Here is a 17,433-nt window from a genome sequence, read left to right on the forward strand (position 1 = left end):
CGGGGCGGGGGACCGCTCCGGGCTCCCGCCCCGCTCCTCCTCCTTCCCTCCCTCCCGGTCCTCCTTCCCACCCTCTGCTCCTCCCTCCGCTCCTCGCCGGATCCTTTCCCCTTCGGCGGCGGGACGAGCACCGGGCGGGGCCGAGCCCCGGGCGCCACTTGCCACCTTTGGAGGAGGCTGCCCACAACCCCAGCCCGCTGCTCGGGCTCTGCGGGGCACTCGGGCATCGCCCGCCCGGAGCGGGCTGCGGGAAGCCCCGGCACGCGGGGCTGCTCTGGGGAGCCGCCACCCCCCTCCCCAAAGGGCCTGCGCTGCTCTCTGCATCCGGAGAGCCTGAGCATCCCGCCCCTGCCCTGTGCCAGGCAGCTGGGGCGGACAGAGAGCCATCCTTGCGGCCTGTCCGGCTTCTTTTCCAGCTCCAGGAACAGCCTGGCTCTCACCCTCCATCCTTTGGGTGACAGGGGAGTGGTCCCGATGGTGCGGCACAGCACACCTCGGCTCTCAGTCACACTGCCCGCACTGGGGTCATGCAAGCGGCGTATTCCAAGACAGGCTCCCAGCCGTGAGTGCAGACCTCTGTGTGCTCACTGAAATTCAGGCGGATGCCGTCGGGAAGCGGCTCTGCTCTGGCAGTCCTGTATCGTTGCACACCTCCTGCCAAACGGAAATGTTCTGGACGCGCTGTTCCCAGGGAAAGCAGAGGCACAGCATCTTGTGCTGCAGATGGGTCTGCACTGCCGTGACAATGGCTGGGCCTCACTGACACAGAAAGAAACCTGAGGTGCCCTTATAAACACCCCAGTGCAGGCCAGCACCGTGTCCCAGGTATGACACGGATGCACACTTTCCTCAAAACATGCCCACGGGTCACGGGCAGAAGTCACACACACAGCAAGTGGCACAAGGGCCCATGTAAGCTCTTGCTGAAGCAAGGCTGTGCACAAACCAAGCAGCCCCAGTCTCTAACGCATACGTGTCCCAAAATCACCCCAAACCCGGTGCCTGCAGCCCTGGGACCAGGCACGCTTCCTAGCGGGACTGCAGCTCCTCCATCCCATCTCTCTCCCCCACGGTCACTCCACGGCAATGGAGCTGCCAGACCGAAACATCTTGTGTGAAAGAGGAAGCGGCTGCAGCACAGGGGATGGCAGAAGATGCTGACCTCAGGACTCGTGTGGGATGGTGCTGTGCCTCCCTCTCCTCTGGCCTCCCTGGGAAAGGGTAGACTGTGGAGAAGGGGGCAGGGCCGTGTGGGTCCCTGCAGCAGGACTGAGCCGAACAGAGCAAGAGGGGAAGCAACCACGGAGGCTGAGAGGAGAAGGACAGTCAGCTTTTGGCAACTGGAGAGCAGTGGGAGGCAAAGGCATCTCTGAAAGCCTCCCCTCACCCGCCTCTCTCAGGGATAAGAGATCCCTTGAGCACTGGCTCTTTTCCTTCTGTTTCCATGGCTCAACTTCCCTGAGGGCAGCTACCCCATCTGTCAGCACAAGCTGTCCTGAGGCTGCCAGGCCGGTGCTTCTGGAGTCCCCAGCCCAGGGCCAGCTGGCCCAGAGCACCGGACCCCCGTGCAGTCACGGCACTTCCAGGGCTGGCAGTGAGACCAGCCCGGAGAGCTGCCACAGCAAATAGCACCTAAAACGGTGGAGGCCTTTTCCTAATGATCACTTTCAAAGGCTGGAAAAACGTAAGGAAAACAAATCAACCACAGTATTTCAAAACTAAAAGGAAGGATTTCTTATGTCACTGACATCCCTTGCTGATTTCTTTTCTTTCTCAGGGCAAGAAAGCATTTCTGGTGGTATTTACTTTGGGCTAAAGGTGGGTTTAAGCCTGTCCTTTGGGGGAAAGGAGAGAAAGTGACAGGCACTTTGGGTTCAGAGCAGTCATCTGTAAAGCCTGAACATTCCTCCTTCAAGAAAAAAACGAAACAAATCTGCAGATTGAGTAGGACAGCAGAGCAAGAAGGTGTGGTTCTGGCTTCTCTGTCTTGCTGATGAAGACTAGCCTAAAACTTTGAGTGGAGCAGGAGGTCCCAGTATCTCCATACCTGACCCCATCCTATCATACTGGGCTCAAGCAAAGCCAGGGCTGCCCGAGGATGCAGGCAGACAGTGCTCTTCAAAGCGCAACAAGAAAAAACACCACCAGGTCTGGGTAAAAGGGAATTTAGCAGTCTCAAGACAGGCAGTGAGCGTGCCTGTGCCTGGAGCTGCGAGTGCAAAAACCTATCCCCTGAAGGCACGTCCTTGGTGCCTCACCTCTCCGTGCTTGTCTGGACCCCTGCAAGGGCCGCGCCTTGCGTGGGGGCCCTGCAGCAGGGGGACCCGGTGGGTCAGGCCAGGCCAGGCCGGGGAGGTTGAAGGTCCGGGATGCAGAGACCATTCCTTGCTGTGTCAGGGCATGCTGCGATCGGCGGCACAGACGGACGGCGCACACCCTGTGCCCTCTGGCGACGCCCGGGGAGCGCGGGGGCCGCGGGCGGCTGGCCGGGCCGGGCCGGGCCCCGCGGGAGGCCCGGAGCTCCGCCGGCCCTGCGGGCCCGTTCCGCCGGCGGAGGCGCAGCTCCCCCGCGCGGCACCGCCCGGCCCGGCCGGCCGGGCGCTCGGGGCTGCGGCTCCTCACAGCTCCTCGCCATTAGAACGCTTCCTGCCGGGGCCAGAGAGCCGTGCGCCGGCACGCCGGCCACTGCCCGCCAGCCCCGAGCCTTCTTCAGGCGGCACAAACCCCAGCGCGCCCAGCCTTTCCTCGCAGGAGACATGCTCCATCGCAGTGAGCCCCGCTGGAAGCTCTCCGGTGTCTCTCCTGGTTTCGGGCAGCCCCGCGCTGGATGCAGCACTCCAGGTGTGGCCCACGCAGCGCTGTGCAGAGGGGAAGGGTCGTCCCTGTGCCTGCTATCTGCCCTCGGCTAATGCACCCGGGACACCATCCGCCTTCTTCCCTGCCGAGGTGTGTTCCTGGCTCCTGCCCAGCTTGTTCCCTACCAGCGCCCTCAGGGCTTTCTCTTTGCAGCGGGGTGGCCCAGCAGATACTGGTGTGGGGGCTGTTCCTGCCCTGGTGCAGGACTCTGCCCTTCTCTGTGTTGAACTGCATGAGGTCCCTGTCACCCCATTTTCCACAGCCTGTCGCCGCAGGGCAGACCAAACCTCTGGCTTGGCAGGCACTCCTGCCAGTCTGAAAGGATACACGTCAGAGAACTTAGGGTCAAAAGCTGAAAGGTCCCTAGTGTCACATGGATGGGACACATCATCTTCCTTGTTATCTGGTCCGGAGATGAGCAAGGGGAGCTACAGACTGTGGTTGATCCTTGCATGCTCCTGATATGTTCTGGAACTCTTTCCCAGCACATGGAGATTCTGGAGAATCTCTCTGTGGCCTCAGCTTATATGGCTTCTGGTCCCATGGCCTTGGGTGTCAGCACCACATCCTGCTGAGAGAGACCAAAGCCTCAGGGAGCAGGTGGTGTTCATCTTCACAGGCTGGATTCTCCAAGGCACTGTGCCTTCCAGAGATCACAGATAGAGGGGTACTGGTGGAACATGTCACCATGTCCCTGGGCTCCACAGCACCATGCCTGTTGCCAGCAGCAGCCAGGGCTCCTGAAGGCAACACCTCTGCAGCTGCCAAGGGCTGGAAGGGAGATAGGTGACTGTGTGAAATGAGAGGTGGACTCAGCAGCTGCCTCTCACCTGACACAACTTGTGGTTGGGATGGCAGGAGGCCACACAACCCAGCAGGGGCCACAGCAATCATTGGCAGCGCCTCGTGCAGCAGCTCCACCCCACAGGTTGGCTGCAGGTGCCCAGGGTGAGGGAAGCTCCCGCCTACGTCCATCCGCTGAAGGAGGAAATCCATCCCATGGAGTGAACGAACAAGGAAGGAAAACTCGTGACGTGACCCTGAGCTGCACAGCAATTTGAGAGGTTTCCCTACTAACCTGAGCAGTGAGATTTCTGTTTACATCTGTGAGTCAAATGATACCTGAGTGAGCAGGCACATGCTCCGGAAGCCATTCCAGGGCTGTCCACAGGAGCGGGAGGCATGACTGCCCCAAGCCTGACCCTTCAGCATTCCTCTGTCAGAACATCTGCGCAGAGGGATGAGGCCTGTCCAAGCCAGAACAAAAAATGTATTTAAAAACATGTCCTTAAACCAGTAATAACAGAACTCTCCAAGGACAGTTTTTGAAACCAGGAGCAGGCCAGGTGAGTTGCACTGTGTCAGGTGGATTAGCTGGCTGGGATGAGCCCCAGGCTTCCTAGGCAGGCCTGTTCCACCTGTAAGAGCTTATGAATGCAGCTTAAAGTTGGGTTTGGGAGAACTTGCCCTTAGATGCACAAGCACTGATTACAAAGCTCAGGACAGATTATTTCAGTGTGAGGAAAGTGGCACTTCATACATATTCTGCCTTATAATGATATTATGCTGAAATTCCTGGCTTCCTGTTCCCATTCACCAAACAGTGCCAGATGCTGGGGCCTGACATTTTCCCACCAGTGTCAGAGACTTTTAAGATTCACCTGGGCTTTCTTACACATCGAGGGATTCTGTCCTGTGCTGACACTGGTACCTACAGAGTACCATGGAAACCCCTGCCCCATACATGGCAAAGCCAGGAAAACAGGTCTGGCTATCAGTTCTGATTTGAACAGCACAGAAGATGACAAAGAAATCCAGTGGGTAAATGTAAGGATGTGTCCATACCTCTGACCCCTAACTCATACCCAGCACCTTCAGGGATGCAGCTGTTCCATCCAGCCTCCCTGAGATGCCAGCTGATTTTCCCCATGCCCACTTCACACTGTAATTAACCCTGGCCCCTGTGATCAAGGAGAGGTTCTGCCTTGCTGTGTTTCAAAATACAAATCCCCTTGAGAGCACACATCCCATCCCATCCCATCCCATCCCATCCCATCCCATCCCATCCCATCCCATCCCATCCCATCCCATCCCATCCCATCCCATCCCATCCCATCCCACTCGTGCCCTCTCTGCTGCGTGGGGTTGTGCAAGACAGTCCCTGGGTTTTGAGGCCACTTGGCCAACAACAGTGCCCTGCCTCACAGCACAGTTCCAGCACACCCACATTCTGCCAGGCTGCTCCATTGGCACTCGAACACGTAGGGATCTCAGCTGCCTCTGCTTCTGGGCCGTTTGGGAAGGATCAGCATGTCCTCCTGCCCCTCTCCCATCTGCACATCCCACCCTTCAGCAGGAGGCTGTGACAGGAAGGGGTGTGCAGAGGATTCACCACTGGCAAGTGCCATGCCCGAGCACTGCACGTGTGTGCCCTCACTGCCCTTGATGTGGCAGCTGCACCAGCTCCATCTGCGCATTGCACTAGCTGGCACTGGGACTTCACACAGCCACAAAAAGCAGCACCTCTAGTGATTAACTTTTGGCACAAAATGAGCGATTTTAGACAAAAGCCCTGATTTACACCATGCTGGTGTTGAAGGACAGCAATCTCGTCATGCAGCCCGGACTGGAGCACCCTGCCCACACACCTTCTGCCTCCCCTGGAACCCCTTCAAGCTCCTGTCACCATGCTGGCCTCAGAGCAGCCCTGCCAAGACAGGGCAGGGGAAAAGAAGGGCCCTCAAGGACAAGCAGTGGCTTGTGGTAGCCATGGAACTGCTCAGGGACAAAGCAAGGAAGCAAAACCTTCTGTTTCAGTCTCTCAGACAGAAAACCCTGTTAGAAGCTTCTGGGGAAACCTCCGACTTGGACAAAAGTGAGGCTCTGAGGACTGGCTGGCTTCTGTTCTTTTGGCTCCAGGAAAACCAGCCTGGCTGACCCACATGACTCCCAGCTGTGTTGGCACCCGCCTTGGGATGTCCCCCTGGTTATTACCTGGCTCTGCTCTCTCCTGAGCTGAACCATGGACCTGAGAGGTCAGGGGACGGTGCAGGGAGACCCAGGCTGAGCCTGCGCACCCTAGCCAGCCCCTGCCGAGGCTGCTGGGGGTCAACATTCAGCACTGCTGGCAGAGTGAGCATGGGCCAGGTCCAGGACAGCCTGTCCTGCTCCAAGCAGTGCTTTTGAGGTGTCCAGGCCACCGTGGTTGGACCCACAGCTCACATAGCAGTGCTCTGATAAACATCAGGAAAGCCGACCTTTGTCCTGCAGCAATCGAATCACGGATGAACACCTCACTGAGGGATGCATGGGCAGGGGAGAAAGGTGGAGAGAAAATAGGGATTAGCAAGGCCTGATGAAAACATGACGTCTCTCTAAGAGCAGCCTGTGTCACAACTGACAGTATTGACAGGCCCCTGGGGAATGAATGAGCTCAGCTCTTCAGCATCAGTCTGATCAGCAGAATTCAAGGGAAGGTGATTGATGGAGTGGGATGTGCTGGGACAGGTTTCTCCAGCAGTCACCACATACCAGCAGCACCTGCCACTGAGGTGCCCTGGGCAGCACATCCAGACATGGCACCAGTGCCAGCATCACCAAACCTGCCCAGCATCACCTGCAGGTCCTGTGCATGTCCAAAGGAGGATGGTGAAGGGCCTGAAGGTGAAGCCATGTGAGGAGCAGGGAAGTCGTTTGGCTTGATCTGCCTCTAGAAGAGGAGGCTGAGGGGAGACCTCATAGCAGTCTACAGCTTCCTCACAAGGGGAAGCAGAAGGGCAGGCACCAATCTCTTATCTCTGGTGATCAGCAATAGAACTGTGTCCAGCAAGGCTTAGGCTGGATGTTAGGAGAAGATTCTTCACCCAGAGAATGGCTGGGCATTGGAACAGGCTCTCCAGGGAAGTGGTCACACCTGCCAGAGTTTCAGAAGTGTTAGGACAGTGCTCTCTGGCACATGGTGTGATTCCTGGGGAGTCCTGTGCAGGGCCAGGAGTTGTGCTTTGATGATCCTTGTGGGTCCCTTCAAAATCTATGATGCTATGGAACCTGTTCCAACATGCTCTCTGTTTGCCCCGAGATACCAACAGCAGATCACTCTGCCACGACACTGCCCACACCTCACTGAAAATCCTCTGGGCTTTTGGGGGCCCAAGAGATGTTTGAGAGGACACCTTTGTATCACCAGCTTCTACCCCCACCACCTTGGCTTCATGGTTCCCCTTCTCCCCTATATCCTCGCCAACTCTGCTCCTCTGCAACTCAACAGTGTTTGTCCTTGAGTCTGGGAAAAGGGATGAGAGCAGAAGCTGGTCCCAGCTTCCAAACTGCACAGAGAGTGATTGTGCATGTGGAGGAGCAACGTTTCTGCAGGAATGTCCCATCCTCATTGTCCCTCCTCATTAAACACTGTGCCTGTGACACCAGGAGTACCGGAAGGGCTTTGTTGATGATGGAAATGCCAAGGGCCATCACCATGTGGGTGGGAGGAAGCCACTCGTGCCCAGGAGGCTGAGGTGGCTGCACCGAGCGGGAGCTGCCTGCTGGGCTGTCCTGCTGCTGGCTGATTCACTGGCCTCATGCCTGGATTCCAGAAAGGTGAAGGTTCAGTCCCAGCAGGACTTCTGGTCCCCCTGCATATGGCAGAGGGGTCCCCCAAAGCCCCTCTGCAGGATAGGGTGTGTGCCAGAGCACCCACCTTGTGCAAAGCAGGGAGCTCCATCATGGATATCCGCATGGCTGAGCACTCCAGTGCTACACACTAACCCCACACACTGTCCCTCTTGGAGACAGCTCACCCTGCAGCACATGTTTGGGTAAGAGGATGGACCTCTTCCCTCAGGTCCCCAACGCCAGCCGTTAAGACACCTGGATACAGAACCCTCACAGCTCAGGGCATGAAAGGAGAGCAGGAGAATGGCTATCACCATGTGGCCCTGCAGGGAACAAAGAGGTGGATTATTAATGCTTTGCCTATTCATGCTCCAGGAGGGACATCCTTGACCACGGACCTCCAAAGTCTGCGTCATCATGGGCTGTAAGAAAACACCGCAGATGTGACCCACTGCCTGTGTACAGAGCCATGCCTAAGCTACCAACTGCTCCTGCCACTCCTGTTTTGCTGACCTTGATCCAGTGTTCCCAGCCTAAACATGAGGCAATGTGCCTGCTTATGGGCTCCTCTCCCTAACTTCACTGACCTTGACCTCTGCCAGTGCCTGGCAGCAAGCCCAGGGCCCAGAGGAGGACCCATCCTCACAGCTGGCCTCCAACCCTTCTGTTCTCTGACACTTCTGCTGGCACATCAGCTTGGTCTGCCTCCCACGACATTCTGCCTGCTCCCATCAACGCAACCCAGACCCAGGTGAAAACACATCCCTCTCCAGACAAGAATGCCTATCATGAGCTGGGCACAGCAGGAAGAGCCTGAGTCAAGCAAGAGCTGCCCAAAGCCAAGGAAGTCATGATCTGCTGAAAGGTATCCAAGGAATTCAAGACAGGGATGCGATGCAGCCCTCCTGAACCCCGAGCTGTGACAGCTGCTGCCAGGCAGATGTGGGTAGGCAGAGTGAGGATCTGCTCTGAGTGGTGTTAGCATTTCAAGGCCATCAGTAAACCCCTGGTACCCGGTGGCCATGCACACACGTCCCAGGGCTCCACAGGTCAGCCAGGACAGAGCAGCATCCCTACAGCCTTCACACACTGCTGCTTAGAAGTGACTTACCCGAACCGTCACAGCCAGTTTGGCTTTCGGCTGAGCTCATTCCTTGCTCACCAAAAATGAGCCACCTTCTGCTCAGATGACAGAATGAAATATTGCTGCACCTGCCATGTGCTGCCCAGAGGGGTGCCAGCCATGGTGATTCATGGAGCCTCCAAGGAACACAACTTCCGCCAAGCCCAGCTGAGCTGACCAAAGCTTCTGCTGAGACAGAAACACAGAGAGGGCCAAGTCTGGAGCTGTGCCTCCATAGTACACCATCTTTGTCTGGAGTAGCTTCTCCTTCACCAAAGAGGGTCCTACACACGTGTTCAGCATCTGTGCTGCCTTGCACAGGCCAAGCCCCGGCTGGGTACCCAGCCACACTCCTGTTTGCTGTGCTTGAGGCAGCTTGAGAGGAGAAATGAATGCACAGCGAGCAGCTCAGTTGCTCTGCCTCAAGGTGAATGTCATCTGCCTGCCCTGTAATCTCCCCTGCTAGCACTTTGGTTTGATACAAACCCTTGCACCTGCAGAGGGGTTCTGGCAGGGCAGCCTTTCCAGGCCCCTCTCACTAAGCATTGGTGCCAAAAATGTTAACTGCAGCATCACAGCCTCTCCAAGCTCTGCTTGTACACAGGAACATCGACTGATGAGCCTAACAAGGAACTTACCACCCATACTGATTCTTTTTTCAAGTTGTTCCTGAACTCATCCGCCAAATCCCTTTTTGATTCCTCCTCTGAGCACAGCTCCATTTTTCAAAGCAGTGCTGACAATCTTCCCTGACCCTGGGGGCAAATTGGCTCTACAGTTTCCCCAGTCTCAGCAAAACCCACCCAGGTCCAGGTCCCTCTTGGCTCTTCCCTGTCAGCCAGACATGTCATGCTGCTGCAACACTCTCAGAGGAGCTTCTCCTTCCTGTTTCTCATCCAGCTCTTCAGAGCTACGTCTCTCCTCTCCCCACCCTGGGCAGCTCCCCTCCAAGACTTTAAACAACAAAGTTGCCATCCGCTTAGCCCGGATCTTTCCAAACAAGCTGGCTGTATTATATCCACCTGTTTACAGGGACATGCCAACCCTAGCTGTTCTCTTCCATCACATTCCCTCCCCTTCCTGCAGAGGCAAAGGTAAACCAGCCAGGGATTTCAGCTCTGACACACCCATCTCAACTTTTCTCCTCCCTTGGCCGGGGCTCAGCTCCCACCCACCCTTCTGTTATCCATGCCCTACATAGCTGAAAGACGATTGAGTTGAAAAGCAATGGAGAACTCAGGCTGTGTTTGGATCAAGGCAACGCGTTTGCTCACCGAGATGAAGAACCAGTGGCTCAGGATGAGGCACGGTCATGAAATATCAGATTACACAGTTGATTGTGCAGGATTTCACAGAGTTTTCACATTCAAGACCTGCCCTGGAGGTTCCCTGGAAAGCTCCATATCCAAGAATCACAAAGAGCAAGCTCCTGTGTTTGCAGTGATTCGTGGCTGCCACTGCCAGCTCTTTCCTACCCCAGATGGAATTTCTCAGCACCCCGCACCACAGTGCTCTGGCCAGGACCTGTTTTCATTGCACAGAGGAGCTGGGTCCAGCTGAAAGGGATTAAGCTCCATGCACAGGTGTCTGCTAGCTGGGAGCAGGGCATGAGGAGCCATCCTTCTCGGCACAGCGGCACATCCACAGCACCGGGGAGCTCTCACAGCCAGCTGGGTGGTGGGCTACCACACCTTGGGAGCAGCCAACTCCTGAGCCACCCCTGTCCCTGGTTCAAGGATCCAGGTCCTACCTGTGCTTTCAAGACAAAAGCCAAAATGTGGGAGGTGGTTATAGTTCCCATCCCACAAAACAGTCCCATCCAGTGGCTGCAAAGATTCTTTAAATCTGTATCCCTGCAAGCCAACTCCACAAAGAGCCTGGATTCTGCTGGCTGCCAGCTCTGTGCAGGTTTCCTACCCAGAGCCCTGAGCTACCCCTCTTTGTGGGCACCCTGGCAGGAGGCACCAGCCTGGGCATGCAGCACACCCTCCCTCAAACCTCTGAGCAGGGAAGTGCCTGGGCTCCCTTGCTAGGTTAATTATCAGTTGATTATGTGACACAGCAGGGTGAGCAAGCACCAGAGACATCTCCCAAGAGCCTAAGGCTGGGGAATAGTCTCAAATGTCCCACAGGTGTCCAGCACACAAAACCACACCGAAGTCTTCAGAAATCACTCATGTCTTTCCTTAACTAAAGAAGTAAGCCAAAAAGGTGGTTAACAGCTCTTCCGTGGCAGAGAGGAGACTCCACAAATTCCCAGGTACGCGCAACTTTACAGCGCAAGGCAACAAATTAAATTTCCTTCTAGCCCTCCAAGTCAAAAGGAGATGAATATTGGAGTAAAAACACCACTGCATCAAGGATATGTCAGTTTCAGTCATTTATTCATTACAGCACTTGAAGTTACTTGGTGGCAGAGACTTGACAAAGATCCCCAGATAAACAACAGGAAGAATGGCTGGTACAGTAGATTGATATAAAAAGAGTTAAATAGATAAAACAACACGGTAACCTCTCACTCTTGCTCTAAACAGAGCAGACTGGCCTTGAGTCCAGGTTAACATCATCCTTTCAAGCCAGTCATGGTTAAAACCCTCAAGTGCCCGTACCCAGGGGACAGCAAGGCATCTGTTCTCACAGTTGACACAGGCATGTGTTTCTCAAGCTCTCCGGGAGCTTGGTTCCAGCTGCTGTGCAGACCGTGTCTGCCAGTAAGGTCTGGTCTTGTCGAGCAGGTCTGTACAGCCAGCTCCAGCTTTGGTGAGCAAGTGTAAGGGCAGCTCTCCTGAAGGTGAGCCTTCAGGTACATCAGGATCAGCCACAGGTGATGTGTTTGAGCCATCTACAAACACCAGCAGAGCCAAGATGCAGGGCAGCACCCCAGACTGCTGCCTTTACTACACTGAGCCAGATTTGAAACCACAGGTTTTGAGGCTGTTCCTGAACCACACACAGTTCAGTCATGCTTTTGCAAGGCACTGCTTTGCAACTGTGTTATGACAGACTCTGCCTACTCGAGGTCTCCAGTTTTATGCCAAAAGAAAAATCCTATAGCAAAAGGTCTAAGTATTTCTCTTCAGTTTTCACACTTCCATTTTTAGGAACTGTTCACCTTCTGTAGAGAAGGAAGATTGTGCCTGAAGCTGTATGCCTGCAGAACAGCTGGCAACACAGGTAGCACCAGAAGGAAGAAATCCCACGTTACTGATACAAGACTCTCACCCCACTGAGACTGGCTTTATTTAATCTAAGAGATCACGGTATTTCTCTAGAGTCTGCTCCTCCAGTTCCAACAGCTTCTGGTAAAGTTTCTCAGCAGTGTCATCATCCACATCCATCTGGAAGACAAGGAAAACAGTACTGTGAGACCATCACCTTGGTGGCATTCAGTGCAGACACCAAGGGCAGCTCTGGGGATAAGCAGGGTGCATTTCCAGAGCTTCAACCTTCAGAAACAGCCAACTAAAGACATCTGTCACCGGGGCATAAGCCAGAACATCATTACACAGTTAGCCTGTTCTGATCATCACTTCCATTATCTTCCAGACTCCAGCCTAAACCAGGAATTACCCTAGGAAGTACTGCAGATAATCCCACATCCCATCTTGCTACTTAGCATTCAACAAGCATCTTCCTTCCACTCCAGGCACAGAACATCCTTGGCACCAGCCCTCCCATGCAAAGCAGATGACAGACCCCCAGCCAAGTCCCCGGCAGCAGGAAGCTCCCTCTCCATTTACCTTTCGAGGCTCCACATAGCATCTCCCCAGTCCAGAGGTACAGCTATGGTATTTGACAAGAGAATCCAGGTACTCTGGCTTCTGTTTGAACAGCCACACCTGCGAAGAACAGCACAAAGATGTACAAGCCCAGCACATGCTTTCCCAGACAAGCCCGCGGGCAAAGGCCTGACTGCCAGCAGACACAGGAGAAGACACCACAGGTGCTCCCACCAAGCAGGGGAAGATGTGATATGTAAGGTTCTGAGCTGGCTCTCCTCAGATGTGACCCACCCGAGCAAAGAGTAACACAGGTTTATGCTAAAGCAGTTCGGCATGGCTATACTTGCTGCCACTGTGCTTGAGACACACTGTGCCCCCGTCACCCACCTCCATCCCCTGTGCTGCACGTCATTCTCCCTGGTCAGGATGTTTTCCCAAAATCATTTCTTTTACGGGTACTGGATGAAGGTCATAAAGCACCATGTGGCAGGTCAGCCCTGGGGACAGCTGGTCCCCCACGCTCGCTGCTGTGGTATTTGGGGGTCAAATACAGCACCCACCCACCAGCCTTGCTGAGAGGCTCTTTGGTCAGGCCATAAGACCCCAGAAGAGCTACCCAGAAGGATGGAATGTTAAATGAACTACTTACGTGAGCTTCTGCTCCATTGTAGGGTGTCAGAGTGTAAGTTTTGGCAAAAAATCGGATCTGAGGGGAAAAGGACATGGCAGAATATGTACTGTGGCCCGAGGTTTGTTGGTAAGCCCTGAGCAGCCCAAACACTCCAGATAATCTACCAGAGGTACAAATGCTTCTCAAACGGGGCAATAGGTAACACACTTAGCACATTGACTAAAGCATCCCTTTATCACCACAAACTGCACTCTGGAGCCCTCCAGCAAGTCAGCGTCACTCCACACTCCCACGAAGAGTTCACCCCAAGGCAGGAGCAACAGGGCCCACACACCTTGCAGATGCCTTCTCTGGAAGGGTCTCAAGGGTAGGAATGGCAAGAGGCAGAGGGGATCTGCAGGAGTGGCAACTTCGAGGACAACTGAGAAGGCATTGCCTCTGCTGCCAGGAGAAATGTGATCCATTGGGATCAGCTGCTGCAACTGGGGCAGCTTAAGATGAAGGGCCACTCCTGCAGCAAGAGCATCAAGGCTCAGAGCAGGCAGCCTTCAGGGACAGAACTGCAGTGAACCGGGAAAACTGAAGGCCAGAGGAAGAAAGGCAAGGAAACTTTTGGGGAAGCAGGGGGAGAGGCAATAGAGAGCAGGAGACTTTGCTTTCCATAGGGTTGGAAAGAAAAAACAACACTGCCTTCTAGAGGAATGGAAAGAAAAACACTGAAAAACAGGCTGTTCTAGAAATGAACAGAATCTCAAAGCACAGGGGCCAAGCTGGGGCCACATCCTGAGCTCTGCTGCCAGCAAGCTGATGGTGTTTCACATGCCCAAGCACAACTGGCAAACTGTCCAAGCGGAGCCCTGACAAACACTGAAGGGCTGAACCCTGCCCCTCTGCACAGTGCCCAGCACCAAACCTCCAAACTCAGCCTGGAAACTGGGGCCCCAAGATGAAAAAGGGAAACTTTGCAGAGAGTCCAGTCTGCTCAGCCCAACAGGGAAAGAAGAAATCTATACCAACACAGGCAGCAAGGAGCCAGAACTGGGCTGTATGTCACTTGCAGTGAAGTGTGTCACAGCCCAAAACCAGCCAGGACATCCACTCACCAGCCACATGATGGGCATTAGCAACTTCCACAGAAAAATGGGCAAAATCCTGTAGGTCATGTTGGACATGACAAGCCCAGGACAAACGACACTGGAATACAGACCCTGCAGAGAAGAAACAAAGTCACTGTGCAATTGCACTGCAGTTAAAAGAATGGGTCATGCTCCTTCCCTCCCAGTACTCCTCAGCAAGACAGGGTGTGTACAGACATCAGACAGTAATACTCCACTAAGTACCAGAGCAGAGACCAATTAGATGTTATGGTTTTTAAGAGGTCCAAATTGGAAGTGTTTGTGTTAAATCCACACCCATTACAAAGCCCCAGGGTAGAAAATGCAGCCTCCCGGTGCAATCTCCAAGCAGCTCAGCAGCCATAGCCGATATCCCACAAATTACAGCCCACTCAGACCAAAGGCTACCTCCTCTTTAAGATGTAAGTGCTCAGCCTTTTGAGACTAAGCCATTTTCTCCAGAAGTGTTTGAGAGTGGCACAACCACTACTGCTGGACCAGGGCTCCAGTTGCCAACAAATTCCATCAAACCCCCAGGACAGGAAGGCAGGTTGCTTGTACAGCTCTCACTGTGACAAACCTGAGCAGCAGCATAGAGCCACCAGCAGTACCTGCAGCTCCAGTGCTTGCAGGCAGCACAGCCAGAGCAGCCCTGTGCTGATAGACAGGGACACCTGAAAGAGGCAGAGGCTCTTTGCTCTTTAACATCAATTCTGATCTGAAGAGAAAAGCTTGCAAGGTGAGAACCACTCCCAAAAATCTCCAGCTTTGGGAAACTTTTCTGGCAATCTCTCTAGCAGATTCTCCAGCCCCTATACCACCAGTTGAACCTCAGCCATGTTTAGTTCTTACCCAAGGAATTTAGGTAAGTTTTAAGTTCTTACCTAAGGTGCCTTAAGGAAGGCACCAGATTGCTATGAGTGAATGAATGCAACCAGGTAACAACAATGTCATGATAATTGCAAACAGTAGCAGCTCATTAGGTTTCAGGAGCAACACAAACCCCATCATCACCTCGCCATTAAATTTCCTGTTCAGAACCACACTTGTCAGGTCAGTAGCATATTTGGAGGAACTGTATGATTCCTGCCCCTTGGCATGCTGATAGTCAGAGAGGCTGAAGGCAGACTCCCTAGCATTGCTGGAGGAGGTCCAGATGAGTCGTGAGGGCTTCTCGTTACCGCAGAGTAGAGACTGAAGTTGACGAACCTGGAAAAAGAATTGTTAACTTATTTAACACACCAGTTTCCCAGTCTTAGGGTATAACTTTATGGCACCCAAGGCTGTGAGCTTCTCTCAGCCAGCTTTTCCTAGACTAGCCAAAAGCAGACACTTATACAAGCAGCTGTCATTCTGCTGGACAGCTCAGCTGAGCACCTCAGAATTTAATACAGCCAAGCCTTAGTATTTATCCTGGATGGAGAACTACATATGATTGACATCTACCTGCCGGCTCACTAGAGTAACCTCAAAATGATATTAACTCTTGCAACAAAAAAATCACCGTTTATTGCTATTTAAAGCAATGTCAAGGCCTTTGTCCTGTCATTCTTTATCTGTCAGGCTGCAGCCTCCATCAGCATCTGGACCTGTGAGATCTGTACTGCTCAGACCCATCCCTACTCACATCAAACATCCGACTGAGGAGTCAATCTTCATACAAAGCCTTACCAGCATAAAGTGTCCAAAGAGGTTGGTAGCAAACACCTCCTGCAGCCCATCTCCATTCAGCCTGTCCGTCTGGGTCATGATGCCTTCTGCGGTAGTCAGCATGTGGAGCACCTTCCTGGAAGCCAAGAACAGGAGTTAGTGAGGAACACTGCCAGGAGGAATCCACCACTCCCCCACTTCAGTCCTTCAGCACTACCCCCCTTCCCCGCCCAGGCTCTGCACAGCTTCACCCTCAAGCACAATATGAAAAAAATAGACGGGAAAGGTCTACAGAGTAACCCAGGTCCTTTATTTGCAAGTGCTTCAATACCGACTAGACTAGAGACTTGTCCATTCCTTCACTTTCCCATGGTAAAGTGTTCCCTCATTTCACACTCAGATAACTTAATCAAGCTCCAGCATTGGAACCAAGCCCTCAGGCCATACCTAATGCAGGCAAGAAAACCAGTCTGGCACCAGTGCTCAACACCCCAACAGTTCTGTGAGACTCAACACAAGCCACTGTGCTCCTCAGCCCAGCTTCCCCACGCTGCCCATCGAACCGCAATGCTCATACCAATGCCGCGAGCTTCACAAAACACTGTGATCCACAGCTATGAACAGCTACAAAAACCTACACTGGCATCACAACAACAGTAAGGAGACCCAGACTTCAACGCAGCAGCATTTCTCATGCAGAGGCGGGAGCTACAGGCTTTGGGTGAACTCTTGCCCTCCCCATGCACCCAGTGGGGCTCACACCTGTGATCAGAAATGGCACTGGGTGCCTTGGAGCACCCCAGCATAGCACTCAGCCACCAAACCCACCCCACGTCAGAAAGGGCATCCCACAGGGATATGCTCTATCTCACACCAGGGAGGGAGATAGGCTCTTCAGCACCGGACCCAAGGGCACATCTTGACGATGCCAGCACCCTGTGCTTCCCACAACTGGGAACCCCCAGCAACATTTCCTACCCGGTGAGGAGACCATGCCAGAGAGCCTTGAAGTTCACATGTGGGTTGGGCATGATCCCAGCGTTGAGGTAGACAAAGTCTAGGCGCTGAAACCTGCGTGGAGAAGAGCACAGGAGTCGGGGTTAGAGCAGGGGTCCGGGGTGTCCGGTGGGGTGGAGCGCGGGCAGGGGGTGTCTGATGGGGGGCAGATCCCATACCTGCAGCGGAGCTCACGGGCGGCCCGCAGGACGGAGGCCAAGTTACCCAGGTCCACCTCCACGGTGGACACCTGGGCGGCGGGGTGGGTGGCCAGGATGAGGTCCCGCGTGGCTTCGCTCTTCTGTTCGTTGCGGCAGGCGATGCAGAGGTGGATGCGGCCATCCTCCTCCAGCAGCCGCTGGCACAACGCCAGCCCCACGCCGCTGCAACGGGACGGTGTCAGAGAGAGCTTTGCCCAGGCCAGGCCTCCCCTCCCAGCCGCGGTCCCCGGCCCCAGCGCTCACCCGCTCGCACCGGTCACCAGCACCACGCGCTCCATCGCTGCCCCGCGCCCGCCGCCCCCGCGCTATAAGTGCTGCGCGCGCCCGGCCCGGCCCCGTCCCGCCCTCCAGCCAATCGGCGCACGGCAGGGGGGCGGGGCTCGCGCAGCCGGTGGCGTGATGGTGAGCCGAGGGCGGGGGGCGGAGCCTCCGGGACGCGCCCATGACCACGCCCCCGATTGACACGCCCCTGGGTAGAGGTCACGCCCACACTGTGGTGGTCACGCCC

The 17,433-nt window shown here is 54.7% G+C and overlaps 1 protein-coding gene across 1 annotated transcript; it reads right to left on the minus strand.

Moving 5' to 3' along the window:
* Window positions 1-10,957: 10,957 nt before the first annotated feature.
* HSD17B7 (hydroxysteroid 17-beta dehydrogenase 7) lies at window positions 10,958-17,242 on the minus strand. Its single transcript, XM_066193076.1, has 9 exons — window positions 17,169-17,242; window positions 16,884-17,087; window positions 16,687-16,779; window positions 15,730-15,844; window positions 15,073-15,267; window positions 14,047-14,151; window positions 12,962-13,018; window positions 12,331-12,429; window positions 10,958-11,928 (listed from the first exon to the last, which is right to left on the minus strand). The coding sequence occupies exons 1-9, from the start codon at window positions 17,201-17,203 to the stop codon at window positions 11,833-11,835; spliced, it is 999 nt and encodes a 332-aa protein (XP_066049173.1). The 5' UTR covers window positions 17,204-17,242; the 3' UTR covers window positions 10,958-11,832.
* Between the last annotated feature and the right edge of the window lie 191 nt (window positions 17,243-17,433).

This window comes from Chamaea fasciata, unplaced genomic scaffold (assembly GCF_029207755.1).
Source record: "Chamaea fasciata isolate MVZ Bird 193981 ecotype frontalis unplaced genomic scaffold, bChaFas1.0.hap1 SCAF_10, whole genome shotgun sequence".
Taxonomy (NCBI): domain Eukaryota; kingdom Metazoa; phylum Chordata; class Aves; order Passeriformes; family Sylviidae; genus Chamaea; species Chamaea fasciata.